At 52.3% G+C, this 19,310-nt stretch overlaps 1 protein-coding gene across 2 annotated transcripts; it reads left to right on the top strand.

The window, feature by feature from the left end:
* Positions 1–1,266: 1,266 nt before the first annotated feature.
* On the top strand, positions 1,267–18,270 carry CTDNEP1 (CTD nuclear envelope phosphatase 1). 2 transcript variants are annotated; one of them, XM_039337902.1, is made up of 9 exons: positions 1,267–1,600; positions 2,693–2,875; positions 7,613–7,679; positions 8,821–8,939; positions 11,073–11,144; positions 13,041–13,157; positions 13,905–14,016; positions 16,168–16,252; positions 17,436–18,270. In XM_039337902.1, the coding sequence occupies exons 2-9, from the start codon at positions 2,867–2,869 to the stop codon at positions 17,494–17,496; spliced, it is 642 nt and encodes a 213-aa protein (XP_039193836.1). In that variant the 5' UTR covers positions 1,267–1,600; positions 2,693–2,866; the 3' UTR covers positions 17,497–18,270. The 2 variants fall into 2 exon arrangements, with proteins under 2 accessions (XP_039193836.1, XP_039193835.1); XM_039337901.1 differs by lacking the exon at positions 2,693–2,875.
* The last annotated feature ends 1,040 nt before the right edge of the window (positions 18,271–19,310 follow it).

Below are 19,310 nucleotides of genomic sequence, written 5' to 3'. Positions count from 1 at the left end.
TCTGGGAGTGGACGTCTTCCCTTCTTAAAGCAGGCTGGCTGGGGAATTCTGGGACTTGGAGTCCACCCAGCTTAAAGCAGGCTGCCTGGGGAATTCTGGGAGTCAAAGTTCAGCCATCCTAAAACGTGGCTGGCTGGGGGATTCTGGGAGTCGAAGTCCATCCAAGTTGAAGCAGGCTGGCTGGGGAATTCTGCGAGTGGAAGTCCACTAAACTGGCCAGAGGTGAGAAACACTGTTAGAGTCTGTGGGCTCATTATAGGGTAAATCTAGACACCTTTTTCACATGAAGAAAAACATAAGTAGATTTGTTAAAAAAAAAATAAGACAAAAAGCAGAAAACAGACAACTTGCAAGGATGCGTAACACACAAACTCTAACCAGGTTTCAAGACCTGGCACCTGTCCAGAGAGCTTTGGAGAGGCTGCAGAACGACTCTAGGACAGAGAAGGAGGAAAAAAAAAATACACCTTGCCTGCTAATAATTGGAAGAAAAACCACTTTACAACAACCCTGCGGTGTCGCCCACTGTCCATATCAGCTCAGTAAAAAACCTAGCCTGCCTTTCATCGCTGGCCCTTTTGTGGTTTCTCCCTGGAACAAGACTCTTCAAACTTGGCCCTTTGATGACTTGTGGACTTCAACTCCCAGAATTCCTCAGCCTGCGTGCCTAGCTGAGGGATTCTGGGAGTTGCAGTCCACAAGCAGGGTTCTCCAAACTTGGCCCTTTGATGACTTGTGGACTTCAACTCCCAGAATCCCTCAGCCAGCATTGCTGGCTGAGGGATTCTGGGAGTTGAAGTCCACAAGTCATCAAAGGGCCAAGTTTGGAGAACCCTGTCCTGGAGGGTCGAGCAGGAAGCAAACATTGGCTGATACTGTGAAACAATTTCGGCCTCTCGATTTAAATCCTTTTCCCCCCCCCCCCCCCCATTTCAACTTCGCCTCACAGAGAAAGCGAAGCGCGCGAACTCTCCGCGCATGCGCTTCCGCTGCCTTTCTTGTTTTTTTTTTTTTTCTTCCCTCCTCTCTGGACGACGCATGCGCCCCAGGCCCTCCCTCCCCGCGCTCCGCTTTCAAATCCCTTCGACGCGCTTTTTCTTTCTTCGCTCTTCGCTTTTTTTTCCTCCTCCTCCCCCTTCAAGCGGAGCCGCGCATGCGTGGAGCCCTGCCGGCCCCGCCTCTTCCCGCCTCGCCTTCTCATTGGACGCGCTCCCTCTGCCGCGACCCGGAAGCAGAGGCTGGCGCTCCGTCGGCTGCCCCGGAAGCGGACCGGCGCTGAAGCAGAGGCGAGCGTCGGCGGGGGAGGGGGGGGAGCGCTTCCCCCTCTCAGGCGGCGGCGACCGAGGCGGCGGCGGTGGGGCGATGGCGGGGCCGGCGGGGCCGGGCTGAGCGGAGGGCCCTGCCGTCCTCCTCTTCCTCCCGTCTTCCGTCCTTCGTGCCCGGCTGGAAGCTGGCGGAGCTGGGCCGGGCCGGGGGCGCGGCGGGCCCCGCCGGCGGGATGATGCGCTCGCAGTGCCTGCTGGGCCTCCGGGCCTTCCTGGCCTTCGCCGCCAAGCTCTGGAGCTTCCTGCTCTACCTGCTGCGCCGGCAGGCCCGCACCGTGAGTAGGGCTGGGCGAGGGCGCCTCTGAGCACGGGCAGAGTGCGCGCGGGGGGGGGGGAAGGGAGGGAGGGGGCTGGGGGAGCCGAAGGGGCCTGTGGGGGTGAAGGGCGGGGAGGCTTGAGGACCCTGGGCCGGTTGGTCTCTCTCTCTCTCTTTTCCTCCTCCTCCTCCTCCTCCTCCCCCCCCCAGGCTTCTCCCTTCTCTCCCCATCGTTTCACCGGGTGGGATGGTCGCTGTAGGCTGGGAATGCTCTGCTCCCCCCCCCCGGTATTCTGTGGTGGGGGAAGGTTTGGTGGTCTCTGAGCTGGGTGGTTTCCTTGCAGACGTGTCTCATGACCCAGCTAGGGAACCTCATCAGGGCTGGGAGGGAGGAGGAGGAAGAGGAGGGAAATAACTGGGGGGGGGGGCTTTGCTGCTCTCTGAATTGGTGGTTTCCTTGCAGACGTCTTATAACCCAGCTAGGGAACCTCATCAGGGCTAGGAGGGAGGAAGAGAAGGAAAATAATTGTGTGTGGGGGGGGGTCTTTGCTGCTCTCTGAATTGGTGGTTTCCTTGCAGACGTCTCATAACCCAGCTAGGGAACCTCATCAGGGCTGGGAGGGAGGAGGAAAATAATTGGGGAGGGGTCTTTGCTGCTCTCTGAGCTGGGTGGTTTCCTTGCAGACGTCTCATGACCCAGCTAGGGAACATCTTCAGTGCTAGAAGGGAGGACGAGGAGGAGGAGGACGATTGTGGGGTCCTGGATGCTCTCAGCTTCGCTTGTTTTCTTGCAGACGTTTCATGACCCAACTAGGGAACCTCATCAGGGCTAGAAGGGAGTCAGTGGTGTTTGTGGTGTGGAGGGGAGGGGAGAGGAAGAGAAGGGGAGGAGGAGGAAGAGAAGAAGGAAGAGGAGGAGGAAGGGGAGGTGGAGGGAAAGGAGGAGGAGGAGGAGAAAGACTGTGGGGTCCCTGGTGCTGTCTGAGCTTGCCTGGTTTTCTTGCAGACGTTTCGTGACCTAGCTAGGGAACCTCATCAGGGCTAGAAGGGAGGAGGAGGAGGAGGACCATGGAGTCCTTGGTGCTGTCTGAGCTTGGCTGTTTTCTTGCAGATGTTTCATGACCAGACTGGGGAACCTCGTCAGGACTAGAAGGGAAGGAGATTTGTGGAGAGGAAAAGGACGACGGGCCGGGGGGGGGTCTCTTGGTGCTCACTGAGGAGGAGGAGGAGAAGAAGGGAGGAAGATTGTGGGGTCCTTGGTGTGCTCTGAGCTTGCAGACCTTTCATGACCGAAGTAGGTGACATAATCTGGACTAGAAAGGAGGAGGAGGAACGTGGGGTCCTTGGTGCTCTCTGAACTGAGTAGTTTGCTTGCAAACATTTCGTGACCCAACTAGGGAACATCATCAGGGCTAGGAAGGGAGGCTTGGACACAGGAGGAGGAGGAGGAGGAGGAGGAACATGGGGTCCTGGGTGCTGTCTGAGCTGGGTTATTTTCTTGCAGACCTTTCATTACCCAACTAGATAACATCATCAGGGCTGGGAGGGAGGAGGAGGAGGAGGAGGAGGAGGAGGAGGAGGAGGAGGAGGAGGAGAAAAGCACTGTGGGGGTCCTGGGTGTTCTCTGAGCTGGCTTGCTTTCTTCGTGACGTTTCATGACCCATCTAGGTAACGTCATCCGTGCTAGAAAGGTTTACCGTCCATCAAAGTGGTTTGTCCTGTCAATGTTGGAAGAACATTGGTGTGTCCTTAATTAGCCTGTTTTTACTATTTGACTGTTTGTCTGGAGCTGATAGTTCCTTGTTCTGGACACTGTTTACTGCCCGGTAATTGCTCTGACACCAATTCTGATTTTAATCTCTGCTTCTCTGGGTGCTGATTACCAGTGAGCACCTCCTCAAGGGCTAGGGCAGTTCCTGCAGTAATTAAGAAATTCCCAAGAACACTCCCACCAACAACACGGACAGGGCAAGCCACTAGAATATAAACAGAGAGCGCTTCCCTCTTACCTTCCAGCACTGATGATGTTCCCTAGTTGGGTCATGAAACGTCTGCAAGGAGATAACTCAACTCAGAGAGTACCAAAGACCCCCAAAGTTGAACCCTGGGCTACCAACATCCTCTCCTATGGATGCCCCATATTCTGTACAGAACCCTACCTAGGTTTTGGATGCTTCCACTGACCACCTTCCGATATCAAACAAGCTTGCAAGGCTTCATTTTGGATTCCTGCAGTAGACAAGACCTTGCTGGGACTGTAACAACAGGGTAAATTCAAGGCAGAAGGAAATAGTCCCCATCCCTGAACATCTGCAGTCAGACAAATTAAACCTGTGTCTGCAGGAAAAATTGCGTTCATGACAAATGTCCTACAAATGATAGGAGTGAGTGATGTAGGAGTGAAATAGTCGCATAGTGAGGCTGGCTAATCTGATAAATCATGGTCTATGATCCTTCAAGGAGTTCAGAGGCAGAAAGCTGAGGCCACATAGAACCTGGTTTGTTAAGCGCCGTCATAAATCAGACTTAGTAGCCCCAAGTGGGTTGTTTTGATTATTTTTGTGGATGCTGCAGTCTTAGCTTTAAGGGATTCTAGATAATATCTCCCGAGATATTAGCTGGTTTTCTTTCTCCTCCCAGTATAGCTGGAGCATAGGGGATGTAGGGAGGAGGAGGAGGAGGAAGAAGAAGAAGAAGACGACTATGGGGTCCTTGGTGCTCTCTGAGCTGGGTGGTTTCCTTGCAGACGTCTCATGACCCAACTAGGCAACATGATCAGTGCTAGAAGGGAGGAGGAGGAGGAAGGACTATGGGGATCCTTGGTGCTCTCTGAGCTTGGCTGGTTTTCTTGCTGACGTCTCATGACCCAACTAGGGAACATCATCAGTGCTAGAAGGGAATGGAGAGTGCAGAGAGGAGGAGGAGGAAAAACATTTAAAATTCATCACCCAGTGGAGAATTCAGTTTGTGCTCAGAGGTCAAACGTGTCTCCGGCAGGCAAAAATTAAAGGCCGTCCTCAGTTTGCAAACACGGGGAGTCCTCGCCTTACGACCAGAATGGTGCCGAACGTTTATGTGGCTAAGAGAGGCACTTAAGTGAATTTTGCCCCTTGCCGTTGTTGTTAAGTGAATCACTGCAGTTGATAAGTTCGTTGCCCGGTTGTGAAGTGAAATGATTTTGCTGGTCAGAAGGTTGCAAAAGGGGGATCACGTCCCTCCCCCCCCCCGGACGCTACGAGGGTCGTAAATAGGAACCAGCTGCCAAAATTTGGATCACGTGACCAAGGGGACGCTGCCACAGTTCTAAAGTAGGAAAAGTGGTCCCAAGTCCCTTTTTTTTCAGTGCCGTTGTAACTTTGAACAGTTACTAAATGAACTGTTCTAAGTGAATAGAATAAGAAATTGAATAGAATAGAGAATATAATTAGAATAGAGCTGGAAGGGACCTTGGAGGTCTTCTAGTCCAGCCCCCTGCTCAAGCAGGAGAACCTATACCGTCTCAGCCAGGTGAATGTCCAGTCTCTTCTTAAAAACCTCCAGGGATGGAGCGCCCACGACTTCTGGTGGCAAGCTGTTCCACTGGTTAATTGTCCTCCCCGTCAGGAAGTGTCTCCTTAATTCCAAGTTGCTTCTCTCTCTGATCAGTTTCCATCCATTGTTTCTCGTCCTGCCTTCTGGTGCTTTGATGAATAGCTTGACTCCCTCTTCTTTGGGGCAGCCCCCCAAATACTGGAACTCTGCTATCTTGTCTCCCCAATTTCTTCTTTTCTTTAGACTAGCCAGACGCAAGTCCCGCAGCCGTTCTTCGTAGGTTTTAGTCTCCAGGCCTTGGATCCTCTGAGTTGCTCCTCATGGTATTATTAGTTGAGGACCGCCTGTTCAGCCTTTCTCCGTGCTTCCTCTGAGAGCTGAAAGTAGCCGGGATCAAGTGTCACGTCTCTTGTTTGCGACGGGAAAGTAAAAGGGGAACTTCCCTTTTTAAACCCACATCGAAAAGCTGGTGACGGAAGGTGTTCCTAACTGGGGTGTAGAAAACACCGTTTATCCCTCGGAGAAAAAAAGGGGAGAGCATGAGGCTGCGTTAAGACCGTGCAGGCGGTCCCCCCCCCAGCTTAACGGCCGCAAATGATGGGCCTGACGCTTCCGTTGCTAAGCAAGACAGTCATTAAGTGAATTTTTTTCCCCCATTTGACCACCTTCCTTGCCCCAGCTAGGAAGCGGATCACTGCAGTTTGTTAATCCAAAGGCTTGGTAAGTGGCTCAGAGTTACAGCGGCCGCCGTGTCCTGGTGTGTCAGTCTGTCTGTGTGTGTGTGTGTGTGTGTGTGTGTGTGTGTGTGACGTGATCCCTCCTACGGGGAGGAGCCGGGTTCATGGAACAACTGAACAACTGTGGGGCAATGCTCCCTTAAGCCATGTCTCACTTAACCCCAGAAAGGCTGGACTCCAATTGCGGTCGTAAGTCAGAGGACTACCTGCACGGGGTGGAACTGTCCCGTGGCGAGCCCCCCCTGTGATAAGGACCCCCCCCATAGCCCTTGGGGGTGAGAGGGAGGGTCCCATTCTTCCACTCCTGCTTGTGGACCCCTCCCCTATTCGGCCAAGCCAGGGGGATGCGGGCAGGACCCCCCCCCCTCGGAACTGGGGGGGGTCTGGCCAGCCTAGAGCAGGTCTGGTCCTCCAGGCCTCTGGTCCTCTCCTCTCCTTGCCAACCCTTCCCCTCCTGCCTGGCTGGGACCCGGAGACTTTGGCCAGCTTCCCGGCCACAGGGGGCTAATTTTGGAAAGAGGAGCCGGTGGGGCTGGAGGGGACACACACGCACATGCTTGCACACTGACACACATGTATGAGAGGGAGGGGAGGGGAGGGGGGGTGCCCACTACCCTGGTGCCCTTGCAAGGAAGCAGGTGAGGCTGTTGCGGAGGAACAGCTGGTGGGAGGGGGGGAGAGGTAAAAATAGACCTGGAAGAGCTTCTCCGTGTTAAGGTGGCCCCTCGGCCTTTGGGCCCCGTTGCCCCCTGGGATGGGTGGCCCTTGCCTACCTATTTTCCCTCTCCCTCCCTCCCTCCCTCCCTCCCTCCCTCCCTCCCTCCCTCCCTCCCTTCTCTATCTTTCTCCCTTTCCCTTTCTTCCTTCCTTCTTTCTTTCCCACCTCCCTCCCTTCTCTATCTCCTTTTTCCTCCCTCTCTTTTCTCTTTCCTTCCTTCCTTCCCACCTCCCTCCCTTCTCTATCTCCTTTTTCCTCCCTCTCTTTCTTTCTTTCCTTCCTTCCCACCTCTATCTCCTTTTTCCTCCCTCTCTTTTCCTTCCTTCCTTCCTTCCTTCCTTCCTTCCTTCCCACCTCCCTCCCTTCTCTCTCCTTTTTCCTCCCTCTCTTTTCCTTCCGTCCTCCCTTCCTTTTTCCTCCCTCCCTTTCTCTTTTCCTTCCTTCCCACCTTCCTCCCTTCTCTATCTCCTTTTTCCTCCCTCTTTTCTTTCTTTCCTTCCTTCCTTCCTTCCCATCTCCCTCCCTTCTCTATTTCCTTTTTCTGTCTTTTTCCTTTTTTCTCCCTCTTTCTCATCCATTTTCATCTTCCCTACCTCCTTTTTCTCTTTTCCTCCTTTCTGTTTCTTATCATCCTTCCTTCCTTCTCACCAGCTTCCCTCCTCTTTCCCTTTCTCCCTCCCTTCCCTCCCCTTCCCTCTTTCCTTCCTCCTCCTCCTTTGTGACTGAGCAGCAACCCTGAACCCCCTCCCAGGCACCTTCACCTGTCATTTCCTCCCTTAACGTCTGTCAGTAAGCAAGGACGAATCGGGGACCGCTCGGGGACCCAGATGTGCTGGATTTGGCCTCGCAGCACTTCAGCCGCAATGCTGGGATCAGGGTTAACGGGGCCACCACACTCTTGTCTGCATTCCTCCGCGGCCGGCCAGCCGCTCCCGTGGAACTGGCCACCCGGCGCCTGGCTGTGCCCTCGGCCCATCGGACCCTCGGATTTCCGCCTGCTTGCACAGTCCCAACCTTGTCATCGTTTTGTGTCTTCTGCCGGCAGGTGATCCAGTATCAAACGGTGCGCTACGATATCCTTCCTCTATCCCGGGTTTCGCGGGAACGGCTGAGTAAGTATTGCTCTCCGGTCCGGGACGCTCGCCGGAGGGGGCTGGAAGGGGCTTTTGTGGGGCTGGGCCTGGTGTCGCTGGCCTCCTTTTTATGCCGGGGTCTTCAAACTCGGCACCTTTGATGACTGGTGGACTTCAACTCCCAGAATTCCTCAGCCAGGCACACAAATTCTGGGAGTTGAAGTCCTAGTTCCCTCACGCTGGCTGAGGAATTCTGGGAGTTGAAGTCCACAAGTCATCAAAGGGTTGTAGTTCCCTCACGCTGGCTGAGGAATTCTGGGAGTTGGAGTCCACAAATCATCAAAGAGCCACAGTTCCCTCACGCTGGCTGAGGAATTCTGGGAGTTGGAGTCCACAACTCATCAAAGAGCCACAGTTCCCTCACGCTGGCTGAGGAATTCTGGGAGTTGGAGTCCACAAATCATCAAAGAGCCACAGTTCCCTCACGCTGGCTGAGGAATTCTGGGAGTTGAAGTCCACAAGTCATCAAAGGGCTCTAGTTCCCTCATGCTGGCTGAGGAATTCTGGGAGTTGAAGTCTACAAATCATCAAAGGGTCGTAGTTCCCTCACGCTGGCTGAGGAATTCTGGGAGTTGAAGTCCACCAGTCATCAAAGGGCCAAGTTTGAAGACACCTGTTTTTATGCTTTGTTGATTACACAAGTTTATATAGCTGCTCGACACACACACACACAGAGCTTCCAAAATTTTCAACAAATCTACCATATACAGGTTGATTTGTTTAGTGGCCATTCTAAGTTACAATACCACTGGAGGGGCGGAGGTGACTTTGGACCGTTTTTCACACGACCGTCGCAGCCCCCGCGCGGTCAAGTGATCAAAATTCAGATGCTCGGCAACTGACTCGTACTTATGACGGTTGCAGCATTCCGGGGAGGGGGGGAAAATCACGTGATCCCCCCCTTTTGCCACCTCCTGACCACAAGCAGCGGGGAAGCCCGTTTCTCTTAACGACGGCGCTGCTAACTGCACACGGCAGTGACTCGCTGAACGACCGTCGCAAGGAAGGTCGTAAAACGGGGCCAAACTCCACAGAACACAGGTCTCGCTTATCAACGGAGATGGTGGTCGTAAGTCGAGGAGTCCCCATGTTAAAAAGCCCTTTTTACTCTCTCTGGCAGATCAGGTGAAGAGGAAGATTCTCGTCCTGGACCTGGATGAGACGCTGATTCACTCCCACCACGACGGGGTCCTGAGGCCCACCGTGAGGCCCGGCACCCCACCCGACTTCATCCTGAAGGTGAGACCCTTCTGCAACAAGCGGGCTCAAGAGGGGGGCAGGGGTGAGCCCCCCTCCCCCCCGGGGATCAAGCTGCTTGTGGAAGCTGCTGGGTCCAAACCTGGAGGTCAACTAAGGTGCTCTTGACCTGGAGGCCGGGACCGGCCAAGGGCCTCTCGGCCAGTGCTGGGATCCAGCGGCTCCATCAAATTTGAGGAGTGGGTTTGGGATTTTGGGGGGCGGGGAGGACGTGAAGCGGTGACGTGAAGCGGTGCCCCCAGTTCTCGAGAGTCAGTGGGTCCGTCCGATGATCTATATCTAATCTATGTATCATGTGTCCTCTGCCTGTCTGTCATCTGTCTGTTTGTCTGTCCGATCATCTGTCATCTATGTCTATCTCTACCTGTCTATCATCTGTCGGAATATCTACCTACCTACCCATCATCTGTCATCTTTATATCTTTATCATCTGTCTGATCGTCTGTCATCTATGTCTCTTGTCTACCATCTATTGGAATATCTATCTATCTATCTATCTATCTATCTATCTATCTATCTATCTATCTATCTATTATCCCTATCATGTATCTATTATCAATCATCTATATCTATTATCTCTCTTTATCATGTATCTTGTCTGTCTGTCTATCTATATCTATCTATCTATCTATCTATCTATCTATCTATCTATCTCTATCTCTCTATTATCTCTCCTATCATCCATCCATCCATCTCTTTATCTTTCTCTCTATATATACCTACCTACCTATTTATATCTATCATCTGTCTATGTATCTATCTATCATCTATCTATCTCTTTATCTCTATTATCTCTCCTATCATCCATCCATCCATCTCTTTATCTTTCTCTATATATATACCTACCTATCTATATCATCTCTCTATGTCTCTATCATCTATCTACCTACCCACCCACCCATCATCTATCTATCTATCTATCTATCTATCTATCTATCTATCTATCTATCTATCTATCTATCTATCTATCTTTATCTACCTACCTACCATCTAGATATCTCTATCGTCTCATCATCTGTCTATCATCTATCAGTCTATCATCTATATCTCTATATCTAACGAATCTCTCTCTCTCCCTCCCTCCCTCCCTCCCTCCTAGCTATTTACTTATCTATATCTATCCATCTATCATCTGTCTATATTGTCTGTATGATCATCTATCATCTATGGTTATCTCTATCGCTGTCGATAATCTGTCTATCTATATCTTATCTATGTGTCATCTATCCACCTCATCATCTGTCTTATCCAATCTGTCTTATCTAAGAATTGCTCGTCTCCCTCCTAGAGGGAGGGACTCTGGGAGTTGTACCATAAAATATTGAAAAGCATCCAGACAGTCTATAAAATTTAAAAAGAGGGAAAGAAGGTTTTAAAAAATGGATTAAAGGGCAGGGGAGGGATGGCTTTCCGAGTGCCAGCCAGCCCCGGGGCTGCACGCCGTTCTGCACGTCCCAAGCAAGGCCACAGAAGGCCAGGTGTGTGTGTGGCGGGGGGGTGTCTTCCACAGGGTGGGGGCAATGGCAGGGATGGCTCTCCTCCTGGACCCCCCCCCCAAGTCAGAATTCTTTAGTCCTGGTGACGCCGTGGTTAGAATCCAGCATTGCAGGCTGACTCTGCCCATAGCCAAGAGTTCGACCCTGATCAGCTCCAGGCCGACTCAGCCTTCCATCTTTCCGAGGCCGGTAAACTGAGGATCCAGATTGTTTTTTTTGGGGGGGGGGCAAGAGACTGACTCTGTAAACCGCTTAGAGAAGGCTGTAAAGCATGGGTCCTCAACGTTGGCAACTTTAAGACTTGTGGACTTCAACTCCCAGAATTCCTCAGCCAGCTTTGCTGGCTGAGGAATTCTGGGAGTTGAAGTCCACAAGTCTTAAAGTTGCCAACGTTGAGGACCCCTGCTGTAAAGCATGGCAAAGCGGTATAGAAATCTCTATGCTATCGCTACGCCTTCCCTGCCTATTCGTTGGGACGTGCTGACGTGCTGTAGCTAACCTGGACAGACTCGGTAGTTTGGTTCTGGGAAATGGGGAGAGGGTGGCACGGTTTCCTGGCTTTTGCCAATGCAATTTTGCGGCTCTTTTTGCATTTAATGACCCTGTCTCTCTTCCCCAGGTCGTCATAGATAAGCATCCGGTCCGCTTTTTTGTACATAAGAGGCCGCACGTGGACTTTTTTCTAGAAGTGGTAAGCCCGCAGTGTTTGTGTGTGTCTCTGTGTGTGTGTGTGTGTGTTTCTGACAAGAGTGTCTTGGCTACGGGTGCGAAGAACCGCCTCGAACAAACACACGCGCGTGGGATGATTCCCCCGGAGGACTCCGGCTACGGAGGCAGAAGGCTAGACAGACCCGAAGAAGGGGCCCTGCTGGCTGTGGCATCTCTACTGTTCCCGAAAAACCACATTGGCGGGGGGGGGGAGGCAGACAAATCTTGGGACAGGTTTGGAAGTGGGCAAAGCGGGACGGTGGGTGTCAGGTGGTCCGGGGGGGGGCTCTAACTGTGGGGAGACCAACTCTTTGGGGGTCCAGTAGCCAAAGCGGTCAAGAGGGAGTCACTCCAGGGAAGTCTGCTCCTGGTCCTGGAGGATCTTGGAGGTCATCTAGTCCAACCCCCTGCTCAGGCAGGAAACCCTATACCATTTCAGACAAATAATAATAATAATGTAATATAATAAATATAATATAATATAATATATAATATAAAATTTGGAAGGGACCTTGAAGGTCATCTAGTCCAAACCCCTGCTCAGGCAGGAAACCCTATACCATTTCAGACTAATAATAATAATAATAATAGTAATAATAATATAATAATAAAGTTGGAAGGGACCTTGAAGGTCATCTAGTCCAACCCCTTGCTCAGGCAGGAAACTCCATACCATTTCAGACAAATGGCTATCCAGTCTGTTCTTCAAAACTTCCAGTGTTGGAGGAGGGAGGGAGGGAGGAAGGAAGGAAGGAAGGAAGGAAGGAAGGAAGGAAGGAAGGAAGGGACCTTGGAGGTCATCTAGTCCAACCCCCTGCTCAGGCAGGAAACCCTATACCAGTGGTTCTCAACCTTTTTAATGCCGCGACCCCCAACCGGTCGTAAGTGGAGGACTATTCAACCGGCCGTAAGTCGAGGACTACTCAACTGGTGCAGCACCGTTGGCAGAATGGGACATTTGGCGGGCTCAGCAGGGCAGAGACAGCCTGGACAATTTCTATTGGCTTTGGAAAGCCAATAGAATTAGACTTTATTCAAGAGAGTCTATTCTATTGGCTTTCAAAAGCCAATAGAATAAAAGGGAGTAGCACAGCTAAGGAAAAGGGGGGAAAAAATGGCGGACTGCGTTGTTTGGCGACCCCCGTGAAATGGTCGTTCGACCCCAAATGGGGTCCTGACCCAGGTTGAGAACTGCTGCCCTATACCATTCGGACAAATGGCTGTCCAGTCTCTTCTTAAAAACTTCCAGTGTTGGAGCATTTACGCTTCTGGAGGCAGGTTGTTCCACTGGTTAATTGTTCTCACTGTCAGGAAGTTTCTCCTTAGTTCTAGGTTGCTTCTCTCCTTGATTAGTTTCCACCCGTTGCTTCTTCTCCTGCCTTCAGGCGCTTTGGAAAATAGCTTGACTCCCTCTTCTTTCGGGCCGCCCCTGAGATATTGGAATGCTCCTATCATTTCCCCCCTCGTCCTTCTCTTCATTAAACTAGACAGACCCAATTCCAGCACCCGTTCCTTGTATGTTCCTTATATTTCTGCGGGATGTTTTTCTGGCCCTGGCTCCTTCTCCCGCTGAGCGCAGGTGTTTTGGGGACAAACATCCTGCAGAAATTCTAAGAAAAACAAGTGGCCACAGAGACCTTCAGCCGTGCACTTTGGGAGGAGCACCCTTGAAAAGGTGCGGGGATGTGAATGCGATTTCCAGAACACTCGGCGGACTCCAGGAGAAAAACCGCTTTGAGATAAAGTGCCTGAGGCTGAGAAAGCCTTACCATTGCCATAGTTGCCCTCCCTTGGCCTTGAGGAAGTCTCTGGGAATGAATCTTTGTAAGAAAACCCTCCCACCTTTTGCCTCCCTCCTCTACCCCCCTCCCACCCACAGGTGAGCCAGTGGTACGAGCTCGTGGTCTTCACAGCCAGCATGGAAATCTATGGCTCGGCTGTAGCAGACAAGCTAGATAATAACAGGAGCATCCTCAGGCGGAGATACTACAGGCAGGTGAGTGGCCGCGGGGACACCTTCCCCTTACCTGGAGCCCAAGGCAGCTCCCGGGCTGCCCTCCTTCCCACTTGGCATGTGCCAAGTTGACTTTGGAGGCAACTGATGTGTTTCTCTCTCTCTTCTCTCTCTCTCTTTTCTCCTCCCTCTCTTCTCTCTTCTCTCCTCTCTCTCTTTTCTCTCTGTCTCCTCTCTTCTCCCTATCTCCTCTCTCTTTTCCCTTTCTCTTCTCTCTCTTCTCTCTCTTTTCTCCCTCTCTTCTCTCTCTCTTCTCTCCTCTCTCTCTTTTCTCTCTGTCTCCTCTCTTCTTTCTCCCTCTCTCCTCTCTCTTTTCCCCTTCTCTCTCTTCTCTCTCCCCTTTCTGTCTGTCTGTTTCCTCTCTCTCTCCTCCCTTCTCCTCCCTCTCTTCTCTCTCCTCTTCTCCCTTTCTCTTCTCTCTCTTCTCTCTCTTTTCTCCTCCCTCTCTTCTCTCTCTCTTCTCTCTTCTCCATCCTCCTCTCTCTCTTTTCTCTCTGTTCTCCCTCTCCTCTCTCTCTTCTCTCTCCTCTCTTTTCCCTTTCTCTCCTCTTCTCTCTCTCCCCCCTTTCTCTCTGTTTGTCTGTCTCCTCTCTCTCTCCTCCCTTCTCCTCCCTCTCTTCTCTCTCCTCTCTTTTCTCTCTCCCTCTCTCTTCTCTTCTCTCTCCTCCCTTCTCTCTCCTCTTTTCTCTCTCTTCTCTCTCTCTCTCTCTTTTTTTTTTTCTCCCCCAGCACTGCACTTTGGAGCTGGGCAGCTACATCAAAGACCTTTCGGTGGTCCATACTGACCTGTCCAGCATTGTCATCTTGGACAATTCCCCAGGAGCCTACAGGAGCCATCCAGGCAAGACCTTGGGGTGGTTTTTAAGGTTTTTCATTTCGTTTTTGTGGAGTCCTTGGTGTTCTCTGAGCTGGGCAGTTTCCTTGCAGACGTTTCATGACCCAACTAGAGAACATCATCAGTGCTAGAAGGGAGGAGGAGAAGGAGGAGGAGGAAAAGGGCTGGAGGGTCCATGGTGGTCTTTGAGCTTGGTGAATTCGTTGTAGACGTTTCATGACCCAACTAGGGAACATCATCAATGCTAGAAGGGGTGGGGTTTGCAGAAAGGAGGAGGAAGGAGGAGGAGGATTAGGACTGTGGGGTCCATGGTGGTTTCCTGGCAGACGTTTCACGTCCCAACTGGGGAACCTCATCAGTGCTGGGAGGGAGGGGGGTTTGCAGAGAGGAGGAGGAGGAGGAGGAGGATTCGCCCTTCCTTGTGTGGGAGAACTGATCTGCAAGTCACTTCCTGTTGCTCCGGTTATGAGAAATAAGTTCTCCTTGGGCCTTATTTTTGGCCTTTCTTGGCCAGCGTGAACCTGCAAGATTTGGGAAAATGAGAAGCTGACTTTAAAAAAAAACAGAAGCGACCCAGACCTCCACGATTGCAAAGAAGGGATGATTGGGTTAGAGCAGTGGTTCTCAACCTTTTTAATGCCGCGACCCCCCAACCGGTCGTAAGTCGAGGACTACTCAACTGGTGCAGCACCGTTTTCAGACTGGGACTTTTGGCGGGCTCGGCAGGGCAGAGACAGCCTGGACAATTCCTATTGGCTTTGGAAAGCCAATAGAATGAGACTCTATTCAAGACAGTCTATTCTATTGGCTTTCAAAAGCCAAGAGAATAAAAGGGAGTAGCCCAGCAAAGGAAAAGGGGGAAAAATGGCGGACTGCGTTGTTTGGCGACCCCCGTGAAATGGTCGTTCGACCGCAAATGGGGTCCTGACCCACAGGTTGAGAACCACTGGGTTAGAGCCTGGGGGCTTTTAAGCTTGCGCCGAAGACGGGGAACGGGGAGACGGGGTTGAGGTGTAAGAGTTTGATATAGAAGTTAAGGCATCGGGTTAGGAATCGGGAGAGGTGAATTCTAGTCCTGCTTTAGACATGAAAGCCAGCTGGGTGACTTTGGACCAGTCACCAGGAGATGGAGAGTTCTAGTCCCACCCTAGCCCTGGTAGCTGATGGGTGACTTTGGGCCAATCACCAGGCGACAGAGTTCTGGTTCTGCCTTAAATATGAAAACCGGCTGGGTGACTTTCGGCCAGTCACTACTAGGAGATGGAGAGTTCTAGTCCCGCCTTAGGCATAAAAGCCATCTGGGTGACTTTGGGCCAATCACCAGGAGACGGAGAGTTCTAGTCCCACCCTAGGCCTGAAAGTTGATGGGTGACTTTGGGCCAATCACCAGGCGACAGTGAGTTCTGGTCCCGCCTTAGATACGAAACTCAACTGGGTGACTTTGGGCCAATTACCAAGAGACAAGAGAGTTCTAGTTCAGCTTATCCATGAAAACAGACTGGGTGACTTTCGGCCAGAATTTTTCAGTCCAGCCCTACCTCACAAAGTTATTATTGAGATGGGGGGAGGAAAAAAGGAGAATTGGATATGTTTTCCAGCTTGAGTTGTTCAAAAAACTAATCGTAAAAGCAGTATAGAAATAAAAATAAAGCAGGCGCCATAGGGAAAATATGGGTGGAGACTTGATCATCTGTGGGGAAGGTGGCTACAAGTAATTGGGGTTTTTTTGGGTGGGGGAACATGGTCTCCTTGGTCCCAGGGAGGGGACCTTAAACATTGATGCTAAAGCAAACATTGATGCAAACGTAGCCCCTTTAAGACTTGTGGACTTCAACTCCCAGAATTCCTCAGCCAGCATACTCAATGTGGCCCTGCTTACTCTCTTATAATCCCTTCCTCTCCAATCTCTCCGCTTTAAGGGATAGGTGAAAAAAAAAAAAAACAGGCATGGCTGGCTGAGGAATTCTGGGAGTTGAACTCCACAAGTCTTAAAGTGGCTAAGGTGAGGACCCCTGCCCTAAGGTCCTCCTACAACGGGCAAAGTCCACGGGCAAGCCAGAGTCGCTTAGCAACCGTGGACTTCCTCCGGCCGGCCTCTGGCTACTTGCTTCCCACTGGGTTGGATGAACAAGGCGCCTTTCCTTTTCTCTCCGGCAGATAACGCCATCCCCATCAAGTCGTGGTTCAGCGACCCCAGCGACACGGCACTCCTCAACCTCCTCCCCATGCTCGATGCCTTGAGGTAAAGCCCGGGGCGAGGGAGGGGGGGTCTCAGCCTCGGAGAAGAGGGTGGGCTTCATACAGAAAGGGAGGGTGGGCTCCTAAACCGGACCTTTGCAGCCGGTCCTGGGGCTGGCTTGCAGATGTGTTTGGTCGGCTGGTTAAGGCTAGAAAACCAGGAGAGGGTGAGTTCTAGTCCCGCCTTATCCATGAAAGCTGGCTGGGTGACTTTGGGCCAATCACCAGGAGACAGTGACTTCTAGTCCCACCCTAGGCATGAAAAGCTGACGGGTGACTTTGGGCCTATCGTCAGGCGACAGTGAATTCTGGTCCTGCCTTAGCTATGAAAACCGGCTGGATGAATCTGAGCCAATCACTAGGCACCAGTGAGTTCTAGTCCCGCCTTAGGCATAAAAGCCGGCTGGATGACTCTGAGCCAATCACTAGGCACCAGTGAGTTCTAGTCCCGCCTTAGGCATAAAAGCTGACGGGTGACTGGTCCAATCACCAGGAGACGGAGAGTTCTAGTCCCGCCTTAGGCACAAAAGCCAGCTGGGTGACTTTGGGCCAATCACTAGGCACCAGTGAGTTCTAGTCCCGCCTTAGGCATAAAAGCCAGCTGGATGAATCTGAGCCAATCACTAGGCACCAGTGAGTTCTAGTCCCGCCTTAGGCATAAAAGCTGACGGGTGACTGGTCCAATCACCAGGAGACGGAGCGTTCTAGTCCCGCCTTAGGCACAAAAGCCAGCTGGGTGACTTTGGGCCAATCACTAGGCACCAGTGAGTTCTAGTCCCGCCTTAGGCATAAAAGCCAGCTGGATGAATCTGAGCCAATCACTAGGCACCAGTGAGTTCTAGTCCCGCCTTAGGCATAAAAGCTGACGGGTGACTTTGGACCAATCACCAGGAGACGTTCTAGTCCCGCGTTAGGTCCAAAAGCCAGCTGGGTGACTTTGGGCCAATCACCATGACACGGTGAATTCTAGTCCCGTCTGAGGCTGGGGGATTGAGCCAGTCCATCTCTCTTTCTCTCTCTCTCTCTCTCTCAGCCCACCTCACAGGGTTGTTGTGGTGGGCCCAAATGCGAGGGGGTGCTGGATCTGTCCACCCCCTTGAATGCTTTGCAAAATTCGAAAGACAGGCTGCAGACCAAGATGGCGATGGCCGAAGTGACCCCTGCTTTTTTCTCCTCCCCCCCCCCAGGTTCACAGCGGACGTCCGGTCGGTGCTCAGCCGCAATCTCCATCAGCACCGCCTGTGGTGACGACGGCCCCTCCTTTCTTCAGGGTTTGGCGACGACCTCTGCCTTAGCCTGCTATCGTGACTCCCCCCCCCCCTCCTCGCCAGGCGCCGCGGCTGATAAAAGGCCTTCAGACTCAGCCGGCCACCCGGCCGGCCGGGGACCTCACCCCGTGGGACTCCGTTTCGGCCTCGCCCCGTGGCCGTCAGCCGCCCTCTCCCCCTACGGCGGCACCCTATGGACTGGCAGCGAGCCAGCCGGGCAGAGGCGGGGAGAAGGCCGCGCCGCGTGGCACGACACCGGCGGCCCCCGTGGGGGGGGGGACCCAGACGCACAAGAAAGGGGGTGAACCGCACCAGCGACACGACGACAAGACTTTTTTTTCCCCCCAAGAGGAGGCTGCGTTTCTCAGTGGGAAGAGCACCTTGCCTCCCTCCATCCCGGCTTTTATTTCCTGTGGTTTTCCGTTCCCCCCAACACCCGCCAGCGAAATCCTTGGATAAAGTGGGGAGGGGGCTTCTTCATCCAAGAAGGACCTTTCCGATGACTGCCAAGTCCGGCTTTCTTTCCGCCCCCTCTCCCCCCCGTCCTTCCCCTTCTGGTGGAAGCAGGAGGGCCCTTCCGGCTCCAAATCGGCCTGGCGGAGGACCCACCCACCCACCCACCCCCATGCCCCCTGGCTGGGTTTTTAATCCTTGGACTTCTGGGGTGGGCAGAGGCTCCGAAGGAGGAGACCGTATAGGCTTGAACTGAGGTGGTTTAAAAAAAAAGAAAAGAAAAAAAAACCAAACACCGAAACCGACTCGTGCCTCTTCTTCTGGGCCGGAAGGGAGTTGGCGTAGCGTGGGCAGGACAGGCTGTCTGGCGGGCACAGCAGCGGCTTTTCCCCTTGGTTCCAGGCGGTCCTCGATTTGCAGGGGTGGGTTTAGGGAGCGTTCGAAGTTACGACGGTGCTGAAAAACATCTTACGAGATCCCTTGCGGTCACATGGTCAACATTCCGGCACTTGATAACTTGACTCGTATTTACGACGGTCGCAAGGTCCCGGGGTGTGTGTGTGTGTGTGTCACGGGATCATCCCCTTTTGCGAGTCTTTGATTGGCAAGGTCTTTGATTGGTTGTTTTAATTGGTTGCTTTAATTTTGTATGCCGCCCTGAGTCCTTTGGGATTGGGCGGCATATAAATAAAATTAAATAATAAAATAAATAATAAATAAGGTCAGTGGGGGAAGTCAGATCCGCTGATGATTCCCTTAACAGCGGTGGCAAGACGTCGCAAAACGGGGCAAAGCTGTCTTAACCAATGTCCCACTTAGCAACGGGAATGTTGGGCGCCATTGTGGTCATAAGCAGAGGACCCCTGTATTCCTCCTATTTCCGAGGTCAATAGGGGTGTTGGAGGGCACAGCTGGAAGAAGGAACAGGGCGGCTTGTCTCGCATCTGGAGCTGGTGTGCTAGTTCCCCAAATCTTTGATGTAAACCAGAGGTCTTCAAACGGGGCCCTTTGATGACTTGTGGACTTAAACTCCCAGAATCCCTCAGTCAGCGTGCCTGGCTGAGGAATTCTGGGTGTTGAACTCCACGAGCAGGGGTCTTCAAACTTGGTTCTCTCACGACTTGTGGACAATTCCCAGAATTCCTCAGCCAGCCTCCATTTTGCTTGTTACGTTTAAGCCAGGGGTCTTGAAACTTGGCCCTTTAATGACTTGTGGACTTCAGCTCCCAGAATCCCTCAGCCAGCATGCCTGGCTGGAGAATTCTGGGAGTTGAAGTCCACAAGTCATCAAAGAGCCAAGTTTGAAGACCCCTGACGTAAATCATGATCTGTTGGTTAACC

The sequence above is a fragment of the Crotalus tigris genome, unplaced genomic scaffold, assembly GCF_016545835.1.
Source record: "Crotalus tigris isolate CLP2741 ecotype Arizona unplaced genomic scaffold, ASM1654583v1 scf7180000017690.20705106771:4171800, whole genome shotgun sequence".
Lineage (NCBI taxonomy): Eukaryota > Metazoa > Chordata > Lepidosauria > Squamata > Viperidae > Crotalus > Crotalus tigris.
Note: the sequence above shows the minus strand (reverse complement) of the source record. Positions and strands in the feature narration are given on the sequence as shown.

Coding starts and splice junctions, on each gene's coding strand:
- CTDNEP1 (XM_039337901.1), top strand. CDS start 1,499: ATGATGCGCTCGCAGTGCCTGCTGGGCCTCCGGGCCTTCCTGGCCTTC. Junction 7,680..8,820: donor GGTTTCGCGGGAACGGCTGA/GTAAGTATTGCT, acceptor TCTCTCTGGCAG/ATCAGGTGAAGAGGAAGATT. Junction 11,145..13,040: donor TGGACTTTTTTCTAGAAGTG/GTAAGCCCGCAG, acceptor TCCCACCCACAG/GTGAGCCAGTGGTACGAGCT.